General features: G+C 37.7%; 1 protein-coding gene across 1 annotated transcript in view; it reads right to left on the reverse strand.

Annotated features, from left to right (window-relative positions):
• Nucleotides 1–269: 269 nt before the first annotated feature.
• The window catches only part of LOC113113008 (leucine-rich repeat-containing protein 1-like), a 29807-nt gene continuing 8871 nt past the window's right edge, over nucleotides 270–21205 (reverse strand). The window contains exons 2-14 of the mRNA XM_026279091.1: nucleotides 19103–19220; nucleotides 17546–17624; nucleotides 16669–16758; nucleotides 13794–13850; nucleotides 13632–13695; nucleotides 12254–12328; nucleotides 11863–12007; nucleotides 11494–11612; nucleotides 11260–11343; nucleotides 7058–7173; nucleotides 5136–5308; nucleotides 2261–2403; nucleotides 270–1619 (exon numbers count right to left, since the gene is read on the reverse strand). Of these exons, the coding sequence (XP_026134876.1) occupies nucleotides 1461–1619; nucleotides 2261–2403; nucleotides 5136–5308; nucleotides 7058–7173; nucleotides 11260–11343; nucleotides 11494–11612; nucleotides 11863–12007; nucleotides 12254–12328; nucleotides 13632–13695; nucleotides 13794–13850; nucleotides 16669–16758; nucleotides 17546–17624; nucleotides 19103–19220 (1422 nt within the window). The 3' untranslated portion in view covers nucleotides 270–1460. The remainder of the gene's footprint in view (nucleotides 1620–2260; nucleotides 2404–5135; nucleotides 5309–7057; nucleotides 7174–11259; nucleotides 11344–11493; nucleotides 11613–11862; nucleotides 12008–12253; nucleotides 12329–13631; nucleotides 13696–13793; nucleotides 13851–16668; nucleotides 16759–17545; nucleotides 17625–19102; nucleotides 19221–21205) is intronic.

Genomic DNA, 21205 nt, shown 5'->3' on the forward strand with positions numbered 1-21205 from the left:
AGCAAGGGTGGACAAACAATGGGCTGAAGCTTCAGATAATAAATCATTGATAGAAAAAGACTGTAAGAGTCAGGATAAAATACAAAATAACAGCATGCAGCTTTGGTTTGGAATAGCATGGTGATTAAATTATGACAGAATTTTCATTTTTGGCTGAACAATTCCTTTATCATTAATGCGAAAAAACAAAAGCAGTGGCAAGACATCTGTAGGATTTTTGCTTAATATTAAATCTATATATAAATAATAAACCATAACCCTTGCTTTCATGAAATCCTTTTATTATTTCAGTGGTTAAAATCATAAACATACTGGCCCAGAAACAGCGCCTGGTTACGATTGTTTTCTGTGCAGCTTCATTTACAAGAAATAATTACAGAATAAAAATCAACATTAAAAACCATGTCTTTTCTTGGAATGCAAATGAAAACATACAATGTAAAATGAAGTCTGTAGTGTACCATATACTACAAAAAAAAAAATTAAAAAAAATATATATAATTGATAGCATTACTTATAAAAGTGCATTCTGGCACTTGGAGGGAAAAACTGCTCACCCAAACCAAAGCAAAGCAAAAGACAATAACTTACTCCCCTTAACCTCAATTACAAAAGAGTTTTATTGTACCTGCTTTAAAAAAGCTGGAAGCACATTTGAACTGCAGCAGAAGTCAGGTTACTAAATTAATATTAGCGTAGTAAAGCACAGCACCGGTCTGTCGGACAGCCTTAACCCTCTTCGGTCCACATGTCGGAGTGTTTCAGGTCATGGTCCTTAACCACATTAGCCCTTTAATTAACATGTCCTTTACACACATTGAAAACTGCATGGGTTATGAAGAAGCCTGACAAAGAAATACAAATCTGTTCAGATAAGAATGAACCATGTATGACATTAAAAATCTGCCACTTTGTTCGAATGCTTCTGAATCCAAGCAATGGGAAAGTTCACTGATTAAAAAACTTTTTTGTTGTTGTTGTTAAAATGTACACCACCTGAGCTGCCACACATTTAAAAGTGTCAATATTCACAAGCAACTATACAATCATTTTTAAAATCAGTAGGTCCAAAAATGCTTGGGTTCCATGTATCACCAAAAGAAAGATAAAAAAATAAAGAATATATTTCATTTATCTATAATAAAGATTCTGACAGATTTATGCTAAGACTTGTAGTGCAACTACCTATTTTGTGTGTCAAAGAAAACCAAAAGAAAAGCACTGAATTTTGAAGAGAAAAAAATGCATTCCTTTGCAGTTATTGCTCTGGAGGTCTTTAGAAAAGGCACCATGTAGTGAGGACTCGTCCCTGATCAAGTAAGCTGGGCTGGAGAAAGGGCTCTGGTGGTCCCAGGACAGCAAAAGGGTGATCAGCCCCTGGGAGAAAACAGTGAGGAATGGCTCTGTGGGGGCTTCAGGGAAAGACACACCGGGTAAGAGACATCTCGGAGTAAAAGCGGTCACACAGACGTGGTCAATCGGTCCACAGCATTATTGACCTCGTTTTTGTTGGAATCCAGGCCTTTGGCTGCATTCATGTCCTTACGGATGCTCTCGGCCACCTTCTTCATGTTCTTCAGCTCGCCGGGGTGTGGGGTGGCCCGCCGCAACAGTGTTCTCTGAGAAACAAAAGAAAAAGAACGGTGGAGGAGGCCATTCAATTCACCACTTCCTGTTATGACACCCTTCAGAGCATTTTAAGACCCCCCATGAAACGTTAAGACATATTTCTGATGGTTAAAGAACAACATTTACAGGTTTATTGTAAATAAAGCTCTGTAAAAATACACATTGTTGTAGGTTTGTCCCACTGAGTAACCAAAGGCTTTGAAAACTTTAAATACGGCATGCAAACAGACAAGTGCAAAGCCTGCAAATTTGGGCACTGGGGCAGGCCATCTGTTTCACACACTATTTAAGAAAAAATGGAAGTAATTTTATAGTAAGTATCCTGTGCAGGATTTAGCCCTTATTTTAGGATATTTATCCTTAATTTAGGATAATTTTCCACTAGCTATTGATAGCTGATGACAAGAAAGCCATTAGTAAGTCAAGGAGGGCTTTTTGATTTCAGTGATAATTTTATTAGGGGAAAAATGTGATTATGCCCCTGCAAACAAGGTGTGTATCTGTTAGGCTGAGGTCATCTACAGACCCGCATACAAGGACTAAAAACCACAAACTCTGCTTAAACAGGCACTGGATATCACTTTTTCAAAACACCATATAATACATTTAGCAGAGCCTCCTTCTTCCTCACCTCTTCGTCATCCTCATCATCATCGTCCTCCATGAAACGAATAGTGCTCATTCTGTTGGTGGCTTTGTCGTCCCAGGTGTCATCCAGCACGCTGCCCTCCACCAGACTCTCCAGAGCACCACAGCGGGCGAGGTTATCAGAACCTACACAGCATATACATAGATTTATTTTGATTTTATTTTGAAACACATGGTTGAAACATTTTTGCTTATCCCTTATTTATTGCATTTACTGTACTTTTTTTTACCAAAGCATGCTAAGGAGTTTTTATTCCAAGTAAAAGGGTTGTGAGATCATCATTTCAAATCCCGTCTTAGTCACAGGCTTACAGAGAAACAATCACCCCTCTCTCCCCCACCCACCCGCCCTCGCTCGCGCCGTTCCGCCCAGTCTGACCTGACCTCCAACACATCCAAACATAGCAGCATTACATGACTAAAAGATTTCAGAGTCCCTCTATGACATGATATCAGCAAACCTGAAAAACATTCCTGTCTTTTTAAAAACCTTATACATGTCTTCACTGACACTTTTGATCAATTTTAGAGGTCCTTGCTCAATAGAAATAAGAATCTTGTATCACAATTTCCACAAACACAAAACAGCAATAATTATGACAATGTTTTTTGATAAAACCTTGAAATAAATGTGTTTCTTGATTAGCAAATGGCCTGTGTGAATGATTTCTCAAGGATCATGTGACACTAAAGACCATTGCAGAAAAAAGTTACAATTTTAAAATAACACTAACAGAGAACTTAGAACTACTGTGTTTTTTTACAATGACCCCAAGTTTCATCAATGAAAGAGAAGTTTAAGACTCCACAAAATAAAAGCTTCAATGGCTTTAGGATAAGACGGCTGTGGGAGGAGGCAGAGCAGAGCTCAGAGAAGATAAGCCTCTTTAGCCGCCCAATCCGCTGGCAGCATGTAGAAAGCAGCACATGAGCGTGAACAGAGGCCAGAGGAAACTCCGACATCTCAAGACCTGATCTGTACAAGCCCTGCTACCTATACATTCCCTCAGCTCAACTAACACATCTCAAAGTCTGATCGAATCATACGGGTGTGCTGAGCCCCTGATAAATCCCAGAGACCGCCGCAGAGCTGATACAGGATGTTATCAGAATATTACATCCCACAAAAAATAAGATCATGGTTAGAATCTCCTTGCAGATATACTCTGCAGATTCGTAATAGAAGTGCCTACTGTCTATCCATGCCTCGGAAGTGATTCTTAAATGTGCTGTATAAAAGTTTTTGAACCTACTAAAGCTTAGAAATACCATAATATTGTTGCCAATATTTAAGAGACATCTGAAAAACAATGCTACAGTCAGTTTATTCTGCCTTGAAAATGGGCGTTCCGGGCCAGATAGTCGGTCCATGTTTCGGTTTGTGAAACCCGCCCACTCCTATATTGACCAACTGTATTTCACCACCCCAGGTTGCCAGTTGGGGAAAACACACTGTATTTCATTTCATTCATCGTCAAGTGCGCTCGTTCCTGTTGGTGTAATCAATCTGGCAACCTGTGTATGCACCAAGTCTGAGGAGGAGGGGCTGGGTGAAAAAAAAACCCTTTCCAATATTTTGAATTTGGATTGCAATACCTAGTTCAAATCCAATTCAAAGTGTCAATCCTACATACTGTACAGCACCTTTAAGTGGTGTTTGGGATGGAAAACATTTAAAGGGCAGATTCTACATTTAACAGTTCCCTTCCTGAACCTTAGTCAGTTTCTTGGAAATTTTTTTTTTTTTTTATGACCTTGATCTTGATCTAATTATAATACGGTTAAAATAATGTTTTCTACTGTATGTGGTTATGATTAGCTAACCTCTGTACAAGTTCTGTCATTTACTATAGTGGGCATGATTTCTGAAGACTGATGATACTGAAAATTCCACTTTGCATCACAGGAATAAATTGCATTTTAAAATAGAAAATATTTCACAATATTACAGTTTTTACTCTATTTTTGATTAAATAAATAAAAAAAAACAATGTTTCCAAACTCCCAAGTCAATTGACTGTGCAGCCTTATGCTCCAGAGAAACAAGTGCGCAGCCACCTTTAGAATTTCGTCTTTGAACGTCTGTTTTTGCAGTGGCAGTATAGCATCATTGTTGCCGATGTCAGTAGACTGGGAAGTTTTTAAAACGAGTAGTTCATTCATAAATTCATACAACATTATCTCCACACTGTGCAAAAACAAACAGAAGACAAATAACGCAGAACTGAAAAACAGCGGGCCTACACAAGGTCTACTGATCAGAAAATGAGTGTACACTTTGGCTGATATCAGCTTCATCGATTATAAAGGGGGGGGGGGGGGGGGGGGGTTCCTTATATAACCTATTCATAAATTGAATAAAACTTTTATTTTTCATGCTGCCAAATACACAATGTAAAGTTTCAGGCGTGATGACCATATGAAAATGTGGGATTGTATCTGAATTTGCCATGTTTGACATTGTGACAACACTAGAACATTAACATTTGACTTGTTCCTGTAATGTTTTTTTTTTTTTTTTATGCAATGTTTACATTATTAGGCCAATCTTACCATTCTTAGTAGACTACAGGGGGTCAGATGTGGCTGAAGTTTGTGATATTACTTACAGATGATGTATGGAGGATAGGCTGCTACATTATATCTGCAGTATCACTAACTTCTGCCACATCTGACCCCCTCTAGCCTACAAAACCAACAACGCCAAAAACCCAAAAGCCCAGATCATCCAACATGAATAATGTGCCAGGTCCACTAATGTACACACATGTCGGATAGAGGGGACGTTTCCTGCACAAGGTTTTATGGAAAACAGCTTATAGGATCTTTTAAGAGTCATACACACATCAGAGCTTTACCTTTGTTTTCTGATTCACAGGGCTGCTGAGGCAACAGTACACAGGTCAGAACCTTCTCTCCAGACTCCGGGTCCACATCCGTCTGGAAGGTGAGCAGTGGTTTAGACTGGTTCTCTGACAGCCAGAGAGCTTTGAGTCGTAGAGAGGTCAGGGTCAAGGGCAGGTAGAGCAGCCTTTACAGAGAAACAGACAAAATATCATTCACAAGAAACGCTTCTGCCGCTCTTTAATGCTGTTACTGCAAACTCTCAGAGCAGGACATTTGGTATGTTCACCTACAAGTCTTATTATGTGGCAGAGGCATGCGTTTTTACACACTTTATTACACAATACTGCTTAATAAATGAAATGCCTTTTTTTAAACTAATCTCACAAAGTGAAAAAGCATATTCAACAAGATACACGCTCATGGACGATTTTATCCATCAGAAATGGACTGGATTGTTTCGATTTATATGAATAACTATTCAGCAGCATAATATCTGAGCTGTAAAGTTCTCTCTATGTGGATTAATTTCTGTATGTATTTCTGACTGTGGATTTGTTTGTAGTATAACGCTATGCCAGCTAATACGGCTATATTCACGAAGAGAAAAAAAAAAAAGAAAAAAAAGAGAGAGACTTTAACAAGAGGTATTGAAAATTTATCTTAGTTTAAAAAATTCTAAAACTAAAAATGGTGTGACTTCATTAAAAATCTTTTCATAAGAGTCAGCTGAAAAGTAAAGAGTCCTAAATACATCACACTCAATCAAAATATACTTCAGAGATAAAAGTCTCTGGCGAGAGGTGCATAAAGGAGGCTCTTCACCCATTAAAAAAAACATTAGGGTTAGTCTGGAGTGGCCTATTCAACAGCGTGTATAGATAAATGTTATAATAATAATTAATTCCTTACATTTATATAGCACTTTTCTGGGCACTCAAAGTGCTTTACATAGTAGGGAATAATCTCAACCACCACCAGTGGGCAGCATCCACTGAGATGATGTGAAGGCAGCCATATTGTGCCAGAACGCCCACCACACACCATCTTATTGGTGGAGAGGAGACAGAGTGATGAAGCCAATCAGCAGATAAGTGGATGGTTAGGAGGCCATGATGGTCAGAGGCCAATGGGCAAATTTAGCCAGGATGCCGGGGTTACACCCCTACTCTTTTTTTGAAGGACATCCTGGGATTTGTAATGACCAATGAGAGTCAGGACCTTGGTTTAACATCTCATCCGAAAGACAGTACTTTTTGTCAGTATAGCGTCCCCTGAATGTGAAATTACTGCAATATAAAAATATATAAAAAAACTTATCTGGGATTCATTATTTTATTATTAATTATTTTATTTAATCAATTAACAGCTCTATTATTTATATATAAAATTAATGTATGTATTTTTGTTTGGTTTGGCTTATTAGATTGTTTTGAGATTTTTGTCTTTCTTTTTTTCCCCCCATTTGCATTCTATTTTTATGTATTGGAAGTGTAAAAGCACCAAACTGTTGATGTTACAGTTAACTCCTAAAACATTAGTAACAATAATAAATCTCAACTATAGTTATGTAAGATAATAAACCTCATTAGTTCTCATTCTTGTTTGAGATTCTGTTTCATGTGCTCTATATATGTCCACTGATCAGTTTTTATAGGTCTATAAAATCCTAAATTAAACCATGTATGTCATGCATGTCTTCTAAGGGCTCTAAACATTTCAATGGAGGGAAAAAAATAATTCATATTTCATTTAAATATCCTTATTCTTGTTTTGAAGATGAACGAAAGTTTTATTGATTTAGAGTGACATTTATAATTGTATGACTGCAGAGTGATGCAATGATACACATCCTGTGTCAAAAGAACTCATCGATCTGTTTGATGACTCCGTCTACATCACAAACCCCCGGTGAGATAACTTTGTTCTGACAAACCTGTTTCCAGACACGTCGAGCACGTGCAGCTCTGTAGCCTGAGAAACCTCAGGAGGGATCCGTGTCAGACGGTTCTCTCTCACACAGAGAACATTCAGACTGCAGCAGCCACCGATCTGAAACCAATCACAAAACAACATGAGAAATTTCCCTTGTGACCAGCGCAAAACGCTCTGGAAATCAGCACATTACCCTGTCACAAGAGAACACAACATTAGCTGCACCAGCATGTGAATATGTGCAGGAAATGACCGGGAAGACTGACAGCAATTAACTAAATAAATTAAACACAGCTGCATTAACAGCAAGCAAACCTTTCCTAAATAATTGGTTTCAGTGACAGTAAGCCAGCAGAGCTCAAATTAGAAGCAATTAGAGGTGGTCTGAACTACAGTTAAAGGGCAGCTAAAATACAATGAAAGCTCTCAAACATGAAAAATTTCAAAGCAACGGATTCCTATGGAGAGATTTACACCAAACGTGAACATTCGCTTTTTTTTTTTCTTTTTTTTATGACTTTCATCCGTGTTAAGACTTAAGCTAAAATTTGAGCACAATGGTCAATAATACTTATTATGCTTCATTTTTCAATAGCTGGAAAAAAATATTTTACTCAAGGCTGGAAGTTTATAGGTAATGATTTTATTCTAAAAAAATGTAATCGTTTCTGCTTCTCTTGATTAAACATAATCACCTGGAATATTGTGCATTTGGGTATTTATCCTGATTTATTATTATCATTTTTATTATTATTATTTAAATTAGGCATTTCTGTTCTCTAGCATTGGTTACAAGCCTCCTTGATCGTAGCAGTGAAGATGTATCATATCGATCACAAGTGCAGTATGGAGTACCTCAAGGCTCAGTACTAGGGCCGCTACTCTTCACGCTTTATATATTACCCTTGGGAGATATCATCAGGAAACATGGTGTTAGCTTTCACTGTTATGCTGATGATACTCAGCTCTATATTTCTTCGTGGCCCGGTGAAACAAACCAATTTGAAAAACTAATGGAATGCATAGTCGATATAAAAAATTGGATGACGAGTAATTTCTTACTGCTAAATTCAGAAAAAACAGAGGTGTTAATTATAGGACCTAAAAACTCTGCTTGTAATAACCTAGAACACTGTCTAAGACTTGATGGTTGCTCTGTCAATTCTTCGTCAACAGTTAGGATTTTTCCATCTCAAAAATATATCTAGTCCAAAATGCAGCAGCAAGAGTTCTTACTAGAACCAGGAAGTATGACCATATTAGCCCGGTCCTGTCATCGCTGCACTGGCTCCCTATCAAACATTGTATAGATTTTAAAATATTGCTTATTACTTATAAAGCCCTGAATGGTTTAGCACCTCAGTATTTGAATGAGCTCCTTTTACATTATACTCCTCTACGTCCGCTACATTCTCAAAACTCAGGCAATTTGATAATACCTAAAATATCAAAATCAACTGCGGGCGGCAGATCCTTTTCCTATTTGGCGCCTAAACTCTGGAATAACCTACCTAACATTGTTCGGGAGGCAAACACACTCTTGCAGTTTAAATCTAGATTAAAGACCCATCTCTTTAACCTGGCTTACACATAACATACTAATATGCTTTTAATATCCAAATCCGTTAAAGGATTTTTAGGCTGCATTAATTAGGTAAACCAGAACCGGAAACACTTCACATAACACCCTATGTACTTGCTACATCATTAGAAGAATGGCATCTACGCTAATATTTGTCTGTTTCTCTCTTGTTCCAAGGTCACCGTGGCCACCAGATCCAGTCTGTGTCCAGATCAGAGGGTCACTGCAGTCACCCGGATCCAGATACGTATCCAGACATGATGGTTGATCAGCACCTAGAAAGGACCTCTACTGCCCTGAAAGACAGCGGAGACCAGGACAACTAGAGCCCCAGATACAGATACCCTGTAAAGACCTTGTCTCAGAGGACCAGCAGGACAAGACCACAGGAAACAGATGATTCTTCTGCACAATCTGACTTTGCTGCAGCCTGGAATTGAACTCCTGGTTTCATCTGGTCAGAGGAGAACTGACCCCCCAACTGAAGCCTGGTTTCTCCCAAGGTTTTTTTCTCCATTCTGTCACCGATGGAGTTTTGGTTCCTTGCCGCTGTCCCCTCTGGCTTGCTTAGTTGGGGTCACTTCATCTACAGCAATATCATTGACTTGATTGCGAATAAATGCACAGACACTATTTAAACTGAACAGAGATGACATCACTAAATTCAATGATGAACTGCCTTTAACTATCATTTTGCATTATTGAGACACTGTTTTCCAAATGAATGTTGTTCAGTGCTTTGACGCAATGTATTTTGTTTAAAGCGCTATATAAATAAATGATTGAATGATTGATTGATTGATTGATTGATTGAGGTTTCACGCTCAGGGTTGCCAGATGTCAATGAAAGTGAATTACAGCCAGTTTTTTTCTCCTACACAAGGCCAGTGTGCTATTTCCTGCAACTAAATCTGTGTAAAACCTTCTCAGGTGACGAACTATGATAAATCCAAACATGTTGTTTGTGACTGCAAAATAAATACATGTACAAAAACTCTGTGTCTAGAAATTTAGAACAACACTGATTTATAATCATGATTAGAACTCATAAACACAATTATTTTGCTCAGTTTGTCATTACCCTACACTCTGACATAGCTTGAAATAAAAGAATATGAGAAAATTACATTTTGTGGCATTTTCTTGTGTTGTGTCCACTGAATGAGGTCAGAGAGGTCACAGCTGAGCAAATGGTTTTAAAGAACAAGCTGCCTCATTCATACAAACCCATGGAAGAGGAGAAAAAAAAACTTCAAGAATAAGAGATGAGGGTTTCTCAAGAACATAAAAAACCTGAGGACCGTTACACAGTAACAGTAACACAACGGGCTGTGTTTGTCTGGGTGTGTGTGCCATGGGCGACCCCATCCCGAGTACTGTAGTCATGCCACAAAAACACAGCACTACAGGATGTATGGGTATTGGGTAGGCAAGGCAAAGTCATGTGACGGGTGATGGCAGGTTGCCTAAGGTCAGTATGTTAATAACACTGACTGACCTACAGTGCAGTTTCACTGAACTGAATCCGGCACTGGAACTGGATTTGCTGGTTAGGAAGTGTAAGGATTATCTTTGATTAGAATAATTACAGCAGCAGCAGGGCCAATATCGCATGAGTCAGCATGTAAACTAAAGCACTCATGACAGACGCGCTCACACATCACCTCTTGTGTGAGCATGTCTGTCATGAGTGCTTTCGGTTTATGTACTTAAGCTAATGCAAGTTTGAGCTATTGCTTCAAGCAAGAGGCAAAACAAGAGGTTTTGAGAGAGTTTTAACAAAGGAGGCAAAGTCTTACTATTTAAACACTCTGAATGTGAACATCATATTTTAGAAAAGCGCTGTTATCATGGAGAATTTTAATCTTAAAGACAAAGGACTGTAAATTCTAAGAGCAGCATGATTAAGGCTGTTCAAACTGCACATGATTTCAAGATCAAAATATCATAAATCATAACAGTGCGATCACGAATCTTGAGTGATAGTGAAACTAAAAAATTATTGTGCATTCAAAAAGGGGCAGGGCCAGGGGGGGCATTACGATGGCATCGTCTATCGGCCCAACACTAGTGTGCACTAGGATGGGTTAAATGCAGAGCATAAATTCTGAGTATGGGTCACCACACTTAGCAACACATCACTTCACTTTGACCTTCAGTAACTCTGGGAGAGTGTTGCTCAACTCGTCTCTACATACTCTAAATATATAGTGAAAGGGTAAACTAGCAAAAGCAAGAAAAACTAGTTCCAAATGTATCAGAACAGTTACTGAGAATTTGCCGTAGGCACCACTGTATTAACTGCATATGTACAGTAAACACACACTGCCACCCATGGAGTGTGAAGTGTAAGTAAGATGTTTTAAATGATTATTTAAACTAAGAACTACAATTCGATGTGTATTTAAGTGACTTTGGTTGGAACAAAATATACAGGTTGTACGTTTTAACACTAGCACAGTAACACGAAGAGCAGATAAAAATTTACATTTGTGTAGTTTATGGGGGAAAAAACTATTGGAAATAACTATGTTACAGTTATGTCACCTAAGCCTGCCGCCTTATGAAATGTTCTGCCTGTGTTTCGTGAATAAGGAAGGCCAATGACTAGGATGGCATACCTCTTTTGGTAAAGACATTAGACGATTCCGATCACAGTTGAAGTTGGACAGTTTCTTTAGTTTTCCAATACTTCTTGGCAAACTCTGGAGAGAAAAACAAAACAAAAGGAGAGATTTATCTTATAAAATGCATATGACCAATGATAAGACTACATGACAACTCTAATGAGCAAGCCAAGGTTTTTTTAAGGGTTTTATGGACCTGATCATTATGGATCAGGTGCTGTAACTTACCACCAATTGGTTTTCTGTCAGCACTAGTTCTGTCAGGCTTTCACAGTTGCCTATGCTCTCCGGCAGATGGACTAATCTGTTTTGATCTGCTTTCAATATTGAAAGCCGTCTTAATTTTCCTAAGGGAAAGCATACATTACAGAATAATTACTGCATAAAACTAAAACTCACAGCTCACTATTGTGCGCTTTTAACAACAACAGTGGATCAGTAGGTTATCCACAAGTACAACAGTTCAATTAATATAAGCTCTGCTTTATTTAAAAGAAAAAACTAACTCCATCCATCTCCAAGGACAACAACCAAACAGAAGCACACATAAACAGACACACAGGCAATGCAGTTCGTAGTTGGGTCCTGAACACTGACCTAAGCTCTCCGGCAGCATGTCTATGAGGTTCTGGGACACCAGGAAGTCAGTGAGGGAGAGGAGGTTCCCCATCTCCTCTGGGAGGTGCTCTATCTTGTTCTCAGATACATCCAGACAGGTAAGGCTTCTCATACTCCCCAGCTCCTGAAGCAGAGAAAGTGTACATATATAGGAAGACGAGTAGCTCGTGCTTGATTAATAAAGAACAATAATAAACATCGAGTTCAAATCAAGTGTAAAATAATGTAAAGGAGCATAATACATGTCTGATGCAGTCAAACATGTTTACAAAATCTATGCAGGAGAACAAGTGTGGTTACCGATCCGACAGTCCGATAGACTGACAGTTTTTGAAAATGAAATCAACAGTATATGTGAGAAATACTTTACCGGTGGTAGTTCAGACAGCTGGTTTCCGTCCAGCCACAGGTCTTTCAGACTGACAAGACAGCCTATTGTCTCAGGCTGCAAGAAAACAAGTTTGACAGAGTTCAGATGGAGCAGTGAGAACAGCAGGTGACTGTTACCGACATGAACAAGAATGCAGGCCAATGCAAAAAATGTGTGAAATGGCATTCCGAAGTAGCCTGTATTAAGTCCAGCCTCTGTCAAACATTCATGGAAACAAGGGTTGTAGTCTTGGACAAACAGTCCATGACCACTGTTTGAATCTCAAGAGACTGACCAAAAACATGTAACATAAAGTAACATATAAAGTATCCTTCTGAAATTGTGTGAAGGAATTTCATATAATAAAAACTGTCCGTAATCCATTTTCCTTTTTAATAGAGATGACTATTATTCTGAGCCCCAGTAGTATTTAACTGCATGTCCTAATGAATGATGCAATAAAACCATTAATATAAAAGTTGCTATTTGTTTGTAGGGAGTTTTTGTTGCATAAAAGGTAAATCTATAATAATGAATCTATAATCTTAGAAATTGTGATTGTTTTATTATGCAATTAGCACATATAGTATAGACCAAAAGTTTGGACACACCTTCTCATTCAAAGAGTTTTCTTTATTTTCATGACTATGAAAATTGTAGAGTCACAGTGAAGGCATCAAGGGCTATTTGACCAAGAAGGAGAGTGATGGGGTGCTGCGCCAGATGACCTGGCCTCCACAGTCACCGGACCTGAACCCAATCGAGATGGTTTAGGGGTGAGCTGGACCGCAGACTAAAGGCAAAAGGGCCAACAAGTGCTAAGCATCTCTCGGGGGAACTCCTTCAAGACTGTTGAAGACCATTTCAGGTGACTACCTCTTGAAGCTCATCAAGAGAAAGCCAAGAGTGTGCAAAGCAGTAATCAAAGCTAAAGGTGACTACTTTGAAGAACCTACAATATGACATATTTTCAGTTGTTTCACACTTTTTTGTTATGTATATAATTCCACATTTGTCAATTCATAGTTTTGATGCCTTCAGTGTGAATCTACAATTTCCATAGTCATGAAAATAAAGAAAACTCTTTGAATGAGAAGGTGTGTCCAAACTTTTGGTCTGTACTGTAGTCAAAACTAACATTGTGGCATCCCTACTCTAAATTTACGTACATATTTCATGAGACCCAATGTCTTTATGCAAAATAACCATCTTGAATTTGGGATGAAACATGATGCCTTCTTCATATTCAGCCCAATAATCTGATAAAGTTTCAGAGACGGCGTGACAGCTGACTTATACAAAACCTTGTGCAGTCAAAGTCATTATTATTGTTATTAGTCCATTTATAGCTAGTCATGAAAATCTTCTCAACACTTACCAAATTATACAGTTCATTGCTTCCAACATCCAGTTCTTCAAGTTTCTGAAGCTGAGACAGAGACCTGAGAGAAACATAAATGGAATACATATGAGTTTTCTTTTGCCTTACACACACACACACACACACACACACACACAGCGTCAGGAGGCGTACACTTACTCTGGTAAAAATGTCAGCAAGTTCTCTCGGAGTTCCAGTGATACCAAGTGACAGAGGCTAGATGAAAGATAGAAACATTGCACAATCTTAAGTACTGTATAATGTTATATTTAAACCATTACACATTTTGAGCAGTAGATCATTTTGTATTTTCTGAATTTAATTTGCATTTCAGGGCCACCATACATGTCATTAAGAGAGATGGTACTTCTTATTTTGAGTAACATTCACCACACAAAGCTTACTCCATGTCCACATAAAGATCATTAAATGATATCATGCCTCAACCATAAGCACATATACAGTCAGAATTTGAAATAAGTTAAAAGAAGTCTTCTGCTCACCAAGGCTGTATTTATTTGATCACAAATACAGTAAGAAGAGTAATATTTGGAAATATTTTTACAAAGTAAAATAACTTTTAAATGTAAATATATTTTAAAAAATGTAATTTATTCCTGTGATCAAAGCTGAATTTTCAGGATAATAACTCTAGTCTTCACTATCATGATCCTTCAGAAATCATTCTAGTATACTTATTTGCTGCTTAAGAAACATTCCTGACTATTATTAATGTTGAAAACAATTGTACTACTTCATATTTTTGTGTAAACCAAGACACATTACTATTCAAAAGTTCTAAGTAACCAATGCAAACTCCACCAGAAATGTCGACTCGTTTTTGGGCAAAAAAATAATATGCACAGAGATAAAGTTCATCTATCCGCTGACAGAGAGAAGGGAAGTACACTCAACACACATCCTGAGATAGGAATCACAATCTTCCAGCGCATGCTCACTGCTCAGAGCCTCACAAGTGGGGCAGTGACATCTCAGTTTATTTATTTCAGGGCTTCCTGCTATTTAAAACCTGATTTGGTTTTAAAAACAATAACTAAACCAAGTAAAGTAACAGTCAAGCAGAGGGCAAGAGGACTTCCCTGTTCAAACTGAACACAAGCCAGTAATTCAGAGACAAAATCACTCACGTTTCTAGACAAACAGCTTTCAAGGTTAAAGGGTTTCAAAACAAAAATGGAAAAAGTAAGATGAAAGAAGAAATGTGATTTGACCTCTACAGTCAGTCACAGGGACGACTTGACTTAGAAAACAGGAAATGCTGCAATTTGTCACTATAACTCCACGAACATTTAATCAACCCGGAGAACGGACAAGAGTTCAACACGCTTTCAAATGTCTGGAGCTCAAGGCTATACAGACAGCTAAAGTCACACAAACATTAATCAGGTTTGTCTCCTGAAATGAAAACGGAGAGAAAAAAAAGAGGATTAGTTTTCAAGGCAGCAGCGAATGGAGTATTTCAGTCTTTGAATTCTGCAGTAATAACTGTCTGCAATCACTCATAGTGTCTCATTACTGCACATTAATGTTTTCATTTGCTAATCGAAAAAATGATCAACCAAATGTGCATATGTGTGACTGAGCTGACTATAGTATGCTGACTGAGAGGATGCAATGAGGAGAGATTTCAGCTAAAAGATCACAAGAACCCTCTGGAATTGAGCTCTATACTAATATCTGCTCATTGAGAAAACATCTCTGCCTCACTGAGCCAGATAAACCAGCGACATTTCCTCTTTCAGGCATTATGCTTGTGTTTAAGGTAAGGCAAGTACAAATTCATCCACAATTCTCTTAATGCCCTCATATATTTTACTTTCTTTTACAGGCAGTACAACAAATACTACCATGCAAAAAAGTGCCATTGCATTTTTATTTTTAATATAATGAAAATAATGGCAATGCAAAGAAAGAAAGAAAAATATCCTTCATTTCCTTTAAGTAAACTGTAATATCTTACTTCTTTAATAGTAATTATAATATTGATCACATATTTGATAATGTGTCAAATCACAAAAACAAATATTACAAAAATACTGAATACTGGAGCAGAAATGTGGAGACATTTTTGCATTTTTATTAACATTTAGTGTGTGATTAAAACAACCATAATCGACATACAGAAATCATTTCATCACACCAGCAACAGTGAAAGATGAACATCAGACTAGTAAAGGTTCGAGACAAACAACACTTAAATACTGTCAAGATGTTTAACAGTAGTTAGTCTCCCAGTCGATTAACTTCTCACTGGTCATGAACAGACTAGCCTTGCCATGTCATGAATTTACATTATTTTTCTAGGTACTTTCTAAAAGTTCAGATTGCAAAAGACTGCCATAGAGCTGTGAGATAGAGGGCCGACAGGCACGGAAGAGGAAATTACACAGGAAATGAAGAAAGCTGTGGAAAAGAAAACAAAAAAGGTACCCAGACGTTTCCCAGATTTCAATCTGAAAGAAGTCCAAGTTACTGCAGAGACAATGGTGAGAGGTGATATGAACATCCACTGGAATAACAGGCCGAGCCACTCACATGAACGCTGGACTGTTTTTAGGAAACACTGTCATTCTGGAGACAAACTGCGTCATGGAGTACTCACCAGAAACCTCTGACTGTGAGTCAAAAATCTCCCTGAGGATAAATGCTATTACCAAAATCTGAAAATGTGAAATCAATCGTCTGAAATTAGACTACTGGTTTTGTTCTAATATCGTATCAAGTCATGGGATAATTAGTCGATTACTGCAGCCATCTCAGCTGCTCATGAGTGTCCTACAACAGCAACACAGAGAAGACAGACTTCACAGCTAGGGTGGATAAAGGGAATCAAGTCAGCCCAGTTTCCAACTGTAATCTACTGATCACAAGATCATCTGAGAATGTCGTCATAGATCAAACCCTGCTGATATCACAAGACAACGTATCCCTCTAAATACTGCAAACAAAAAGCAGACTATCTGGTCTACATACAAAAACTAACTGGGAAAACAAGAGGAGAAAAAACACTTACTTTCCAATGTTTTCTGGAAGTACTTGTAAAGCAATGTCATTGATGGAAAGGCATGTTAAATTGCGTAATTCTGTAAAGCTTTCTGGCAACCTGAAACAAAACAAAAACAAACATATAACTCACAGTTGGCACAGGGAAAGACAAGAGAATTACTGCGAAAGTGCTCTGGCGGACAGGTGAACGAACAGATGGAGGAGTGAATCATGAACATGGTCATGCCAGCAAAACATGATCACTCACTATTGAACCAAACAAATCATTGCTAACAAGATAGTTGTGCCAGTAAACTAAAGCTACACCATATGGTTGTGCGATACAAAACAACAGAGAATACAGAAGCACTCAAGCACTGCTTAACATGCAGCAAAATGGGGGAACAAATTGGCAAAGTGGGCCAAAGTGGATCCAGTGCTAATGCATAACGCATGACCTGTCAAGCACAACACAGCTATTAGGATATCGTCAATAAACCGCAGAGATGCTGTCAACGTATCTGTGCTGTAATAGACATGCAATTAAGACATGCCAGTGTAGTCTACTCAGAATTTCAAATAGATAAAGTACATATGCTTCTCTTTGATTAAAAAAAGTACTTAACTTCACTACAAACTAATAACAAAAATGAGGATAACTACAGAAGCAAATTTAAGTGGGATATATTTTTAATTATACTACAAACTATAAATATTTATCTCACAAAACATTATAATTAGGGCAACAGCAGCAAAGCTGAACAAAACTGTAGTTAATTTAGATAATCTGAAAACAGCAGTACTTTAGTAAATATTTGACTGGTTTTCAGCATTTCTTCATTATAAAACGTGTCAGCAATTATACAGGATCAGAACATCACACAAAAGCTGAAATGCACAATTACCTTGTCAAAGGATTTCCACTAAAATCTGCTACTTGGAGGGTTTTACAATATGAAATGCTCTCAGGGAGTTCCATAATGTCTGTGAGAGAGAGAAAAAAAACAGAAGAAACAGATTTAATCCACGTACAACAATAAAACCCTTGCTCTTGTCAAAATGATGGGTTCAAACATATGCCTATATTAAGATGCTTTCCTTTGACCACATTGTAAGCTAGCATAGCATGCGTCCATTACAGAAACATGCAAGATGGCATTAAAAGTCTAAAAGTGCTATGCATTTTTATACTAGAAGAGCGCTGCGTTGTCAGTGTAATGTTAATGCAACCCTCTACTGGAATCAGCTGTGAGTTGAGTATTCTTCAAGGAAGGAGTGCTATAGAGGTCATGGTTCCGGATGGATTTTTCCCATAGGAACTGCGATTTAAAGATGTCTACCATATATAATAGTGATATTACAGAGTATTCTGAGAGTAGAGGGAAATTTGCACTGCGTCACTGGAGCGCCCGGGCCACTTAAGTGTTCTTCTGCAGCAATTTCCTTATCGTGATTCTCTGATTGCTGAACATTTCCGGATAATTCCGTTTTTCAACCAGGAATTCCACTGTTAAACATGATTAATTTAAAATTCAGTTGAAGTAAAGCTGGCTGATGGTTTCAACAAAAGCATGCATCACTGATTAACAACATCGTAGTTCCCAGTACGTTTGTCTTTATTAAGTTAATGTTCAAAATCAAGTGCCATACGAAGAAATTTAATTACATTTATACTTGTAGAATATGAAGCATTTGTTGCTGTAAATCCTTTACAGGTTCCATTTCAGATGCTTCTATACAAGATACCAAGCTATGTAGAAAGCAAGGTAGCATACAGGGGTTTGGAACAAAGCCAGTATTTCAATCATTTATGTGCTTGCCATAAAAATGGTGCTTTAACTAAGAGAGATCAGAGTTCAACTTTAATATGATGTCCATTTATAAGGGAGGAACCATGGCAAGACAGTGTGTAAACACAAAAAGAGCATAAACCATGAAATGAAAACTGAAAAGTCATTTACAGTAGGCTATACATGCTCACGACTACAAACCAGAACGCATTTCTTTCTTCTATATCAGAGTCCAAACAACATTCAACCCACTTTAAATATATGGCACAATTTATGCAAAATATCTTCTATACTGTATAGAAGAAGAAATAAAGTCCAAAAAATGTAGAAAGAGATGCAGGAGATTAAATGGGGACATATTTTTTTTTTTTTTTTAATATCACTTTAAGAAAGATACATGCCACACAAACCATGAAATCTACTTTTAAAAATGCCACTTAATTAAAAACAGTAAAAATAGCTGAAACAATAACTGAAATGTGTGCGTGGAGATTCTGCGATCCAGGCTGGGGATAACTGTGAAGGATGCTGAAATGTTGTATGTAATTGTGGAGCACAGAAACCCAGCTTCTGGAATAAGCGTGTGGGAAGAACAAGACACGGGAGGCCAAAGTCTCTCACAGACAAGTAAAGTAATTAAACAGTGGTCTGATAAACCAAAGGGCTTCTTACCATTTCGAGAGATGTCTAGCTCTACGAGCTGGTTGAAGTTAGCAATATCTCCCGGCAGCCGCTGGATCTCATTGTCACTTAGGCCAAGTATTCTCAGCTTGGTCAAATTGAAAAATGGCTGAAAGAGAGTAAGAAACACCAATTAATTGCTACTGCAGTTTGAATAAGTATATGTATAATACATATTTTGCCAATGCAGTTATTCCTTACATACAAAAAAGCACAGTAAATACTGCTGAAAACGTAACGAAAGTACACTAATATGCCAATTCCAAACATAGTGTTACGGAGGATTATGGGTAATTCTGAGGCTGTACTGATTCACAGTACTGATTTTGAGTACCATGACTGACGAGAGGAAAAAGGTGCATTTGAAGCACCCCATAAAACAGCACAGTCAGAGAGACAGCAGAGCCCAAAACAAACAAACATCTCTTCAGCTGTGATTGTTAGAGCCTCACCGTTTTTTTTTTTTGGGGGGGGGGGGGGGGGGTGATACCAATATTAGGTAGTAAAAAATGCTGATATAAATATATCATCCAATATTCTTTGTGTTTATTATAGTACAATACAGGGGTGCTCCGATCAGTATTTTTGAGGCTCATCACTGATCACAGATAGCAGTATCTGCCGATCCGATCACAGATACTGATCTTTTTAAAGCCTTCATTTTCTCATGTAGAATTAATTATAGTGTAGTATTTTTTTATTTGTTATGAGGGGTAGAGGGGCACCATTTTTTCAAAAATATATATTAATCTCACCTAAAACAATGATCATGAACAGTATTTTTGTTATTACAATTATGTGATTGTTGCACAATACACCATACAGCTCTCTTATAGTGCAGACCCAATGCATTTTAAAGCCATCTTCATTTTGAAAGTGAGCGCATGGTGATTCATTCAAGCCTTTTGTGAAATTAGGTCATGTTTTCTCCCTTTTTCTCCAAACCGCGAGAAACGCCAGTCTCCCTTTTTTGCAGAATGCGATATATCCGCTCAACCAATCACAGCACACCATTCCATGCACCCTAGACCGTAATGGCGGCGCTTTGAATACACCCGTCATCCTAGTTGTCCTCATTTACTTTGTACTTTGTGAACAACAAACAAGGACTGCATTATAAATCTCATGTGATTGTCATGCACACGATTAATCAGGAAAAGCCAGTTCTGTGATTAATAGTACCGGTAAATCTCCATCACGTTCTTTCAGATGGAAATTATTCAGATGCATTTAATACACAGAGCCGTAGATCAATGACAAGCTGTCTTATCATGTTCATTAGATGAATAACATTCATTTATGAATACGATATTGCGTAGCTTAGTGTTAGTGTTTTTATTAATGCCATTTATGTTTTTGGACAGCACATAGCTCTGTTCAACTAAATGAATGTAACTTGGTACAGACGAATGCACTTTTGGAAGTTGAATGTAAGTAAAATGTCATTCTGGAATTTCTGTGTTCTAATGTGATGTTGTTCAAGTTCTTGTTCATGATAACATTTTATTTTATCGTAATTAATTTATAGCATTAACAAGATGACCCGATGAATTCATTTTGGAAGCGATGACTGATTTTTAGTCCAGTGGCTGTATATAAGATAAGTATTGACCAAGTTCATATGTGGATCAGCTTTGTTGTGCGTTTTCATCAGTTTCGATATGAAAAATAGCTTTTCAAAGGATATACTGCATTTTGAGAAGAAAAAAAAGTGTCATGGATTTATCAATTAAAAATCTCCCTCATGTCATTCCAATCCTGATATGTATAATTTTCTTGTATTTCCTCAGGAAATACAATAGGAGAATGTTCAAGCTGCTCTTTTCTATAAAACTAAAATGGATGATGATTTACACTGTCGAACCAAAGTTATACAACTGCTTTGTGTGAGGAACAGAATAAAGTGTGGATTGTGTCTACAGACTGGTTACACTACGATGTTTATCATTGCCTTACAGTTAAATTCATCAGAGACCAGTTGACTCCATCACAGTACCTGCTGGCTTTAGGTCTCTAGAGAGGACGTGAACACACAGGAATGGCTATTCATGCCAAACAGCAAAACTGAATGGAGCAGTATGCAATGCACGCTTA

Source organism: Carassius auratus, chromosome 13 (assembly GCF_003368295.1).
Source record: "Carassius auratus strain Wakin chromosome 13, ASM336829v1, whole genome shotgun sequence".
NCBI lineage: Eukaryota > Metazoa > Chordata > Actinopteri > Cypriniformes > Cyprinidae > Carassius > Carassius auratus.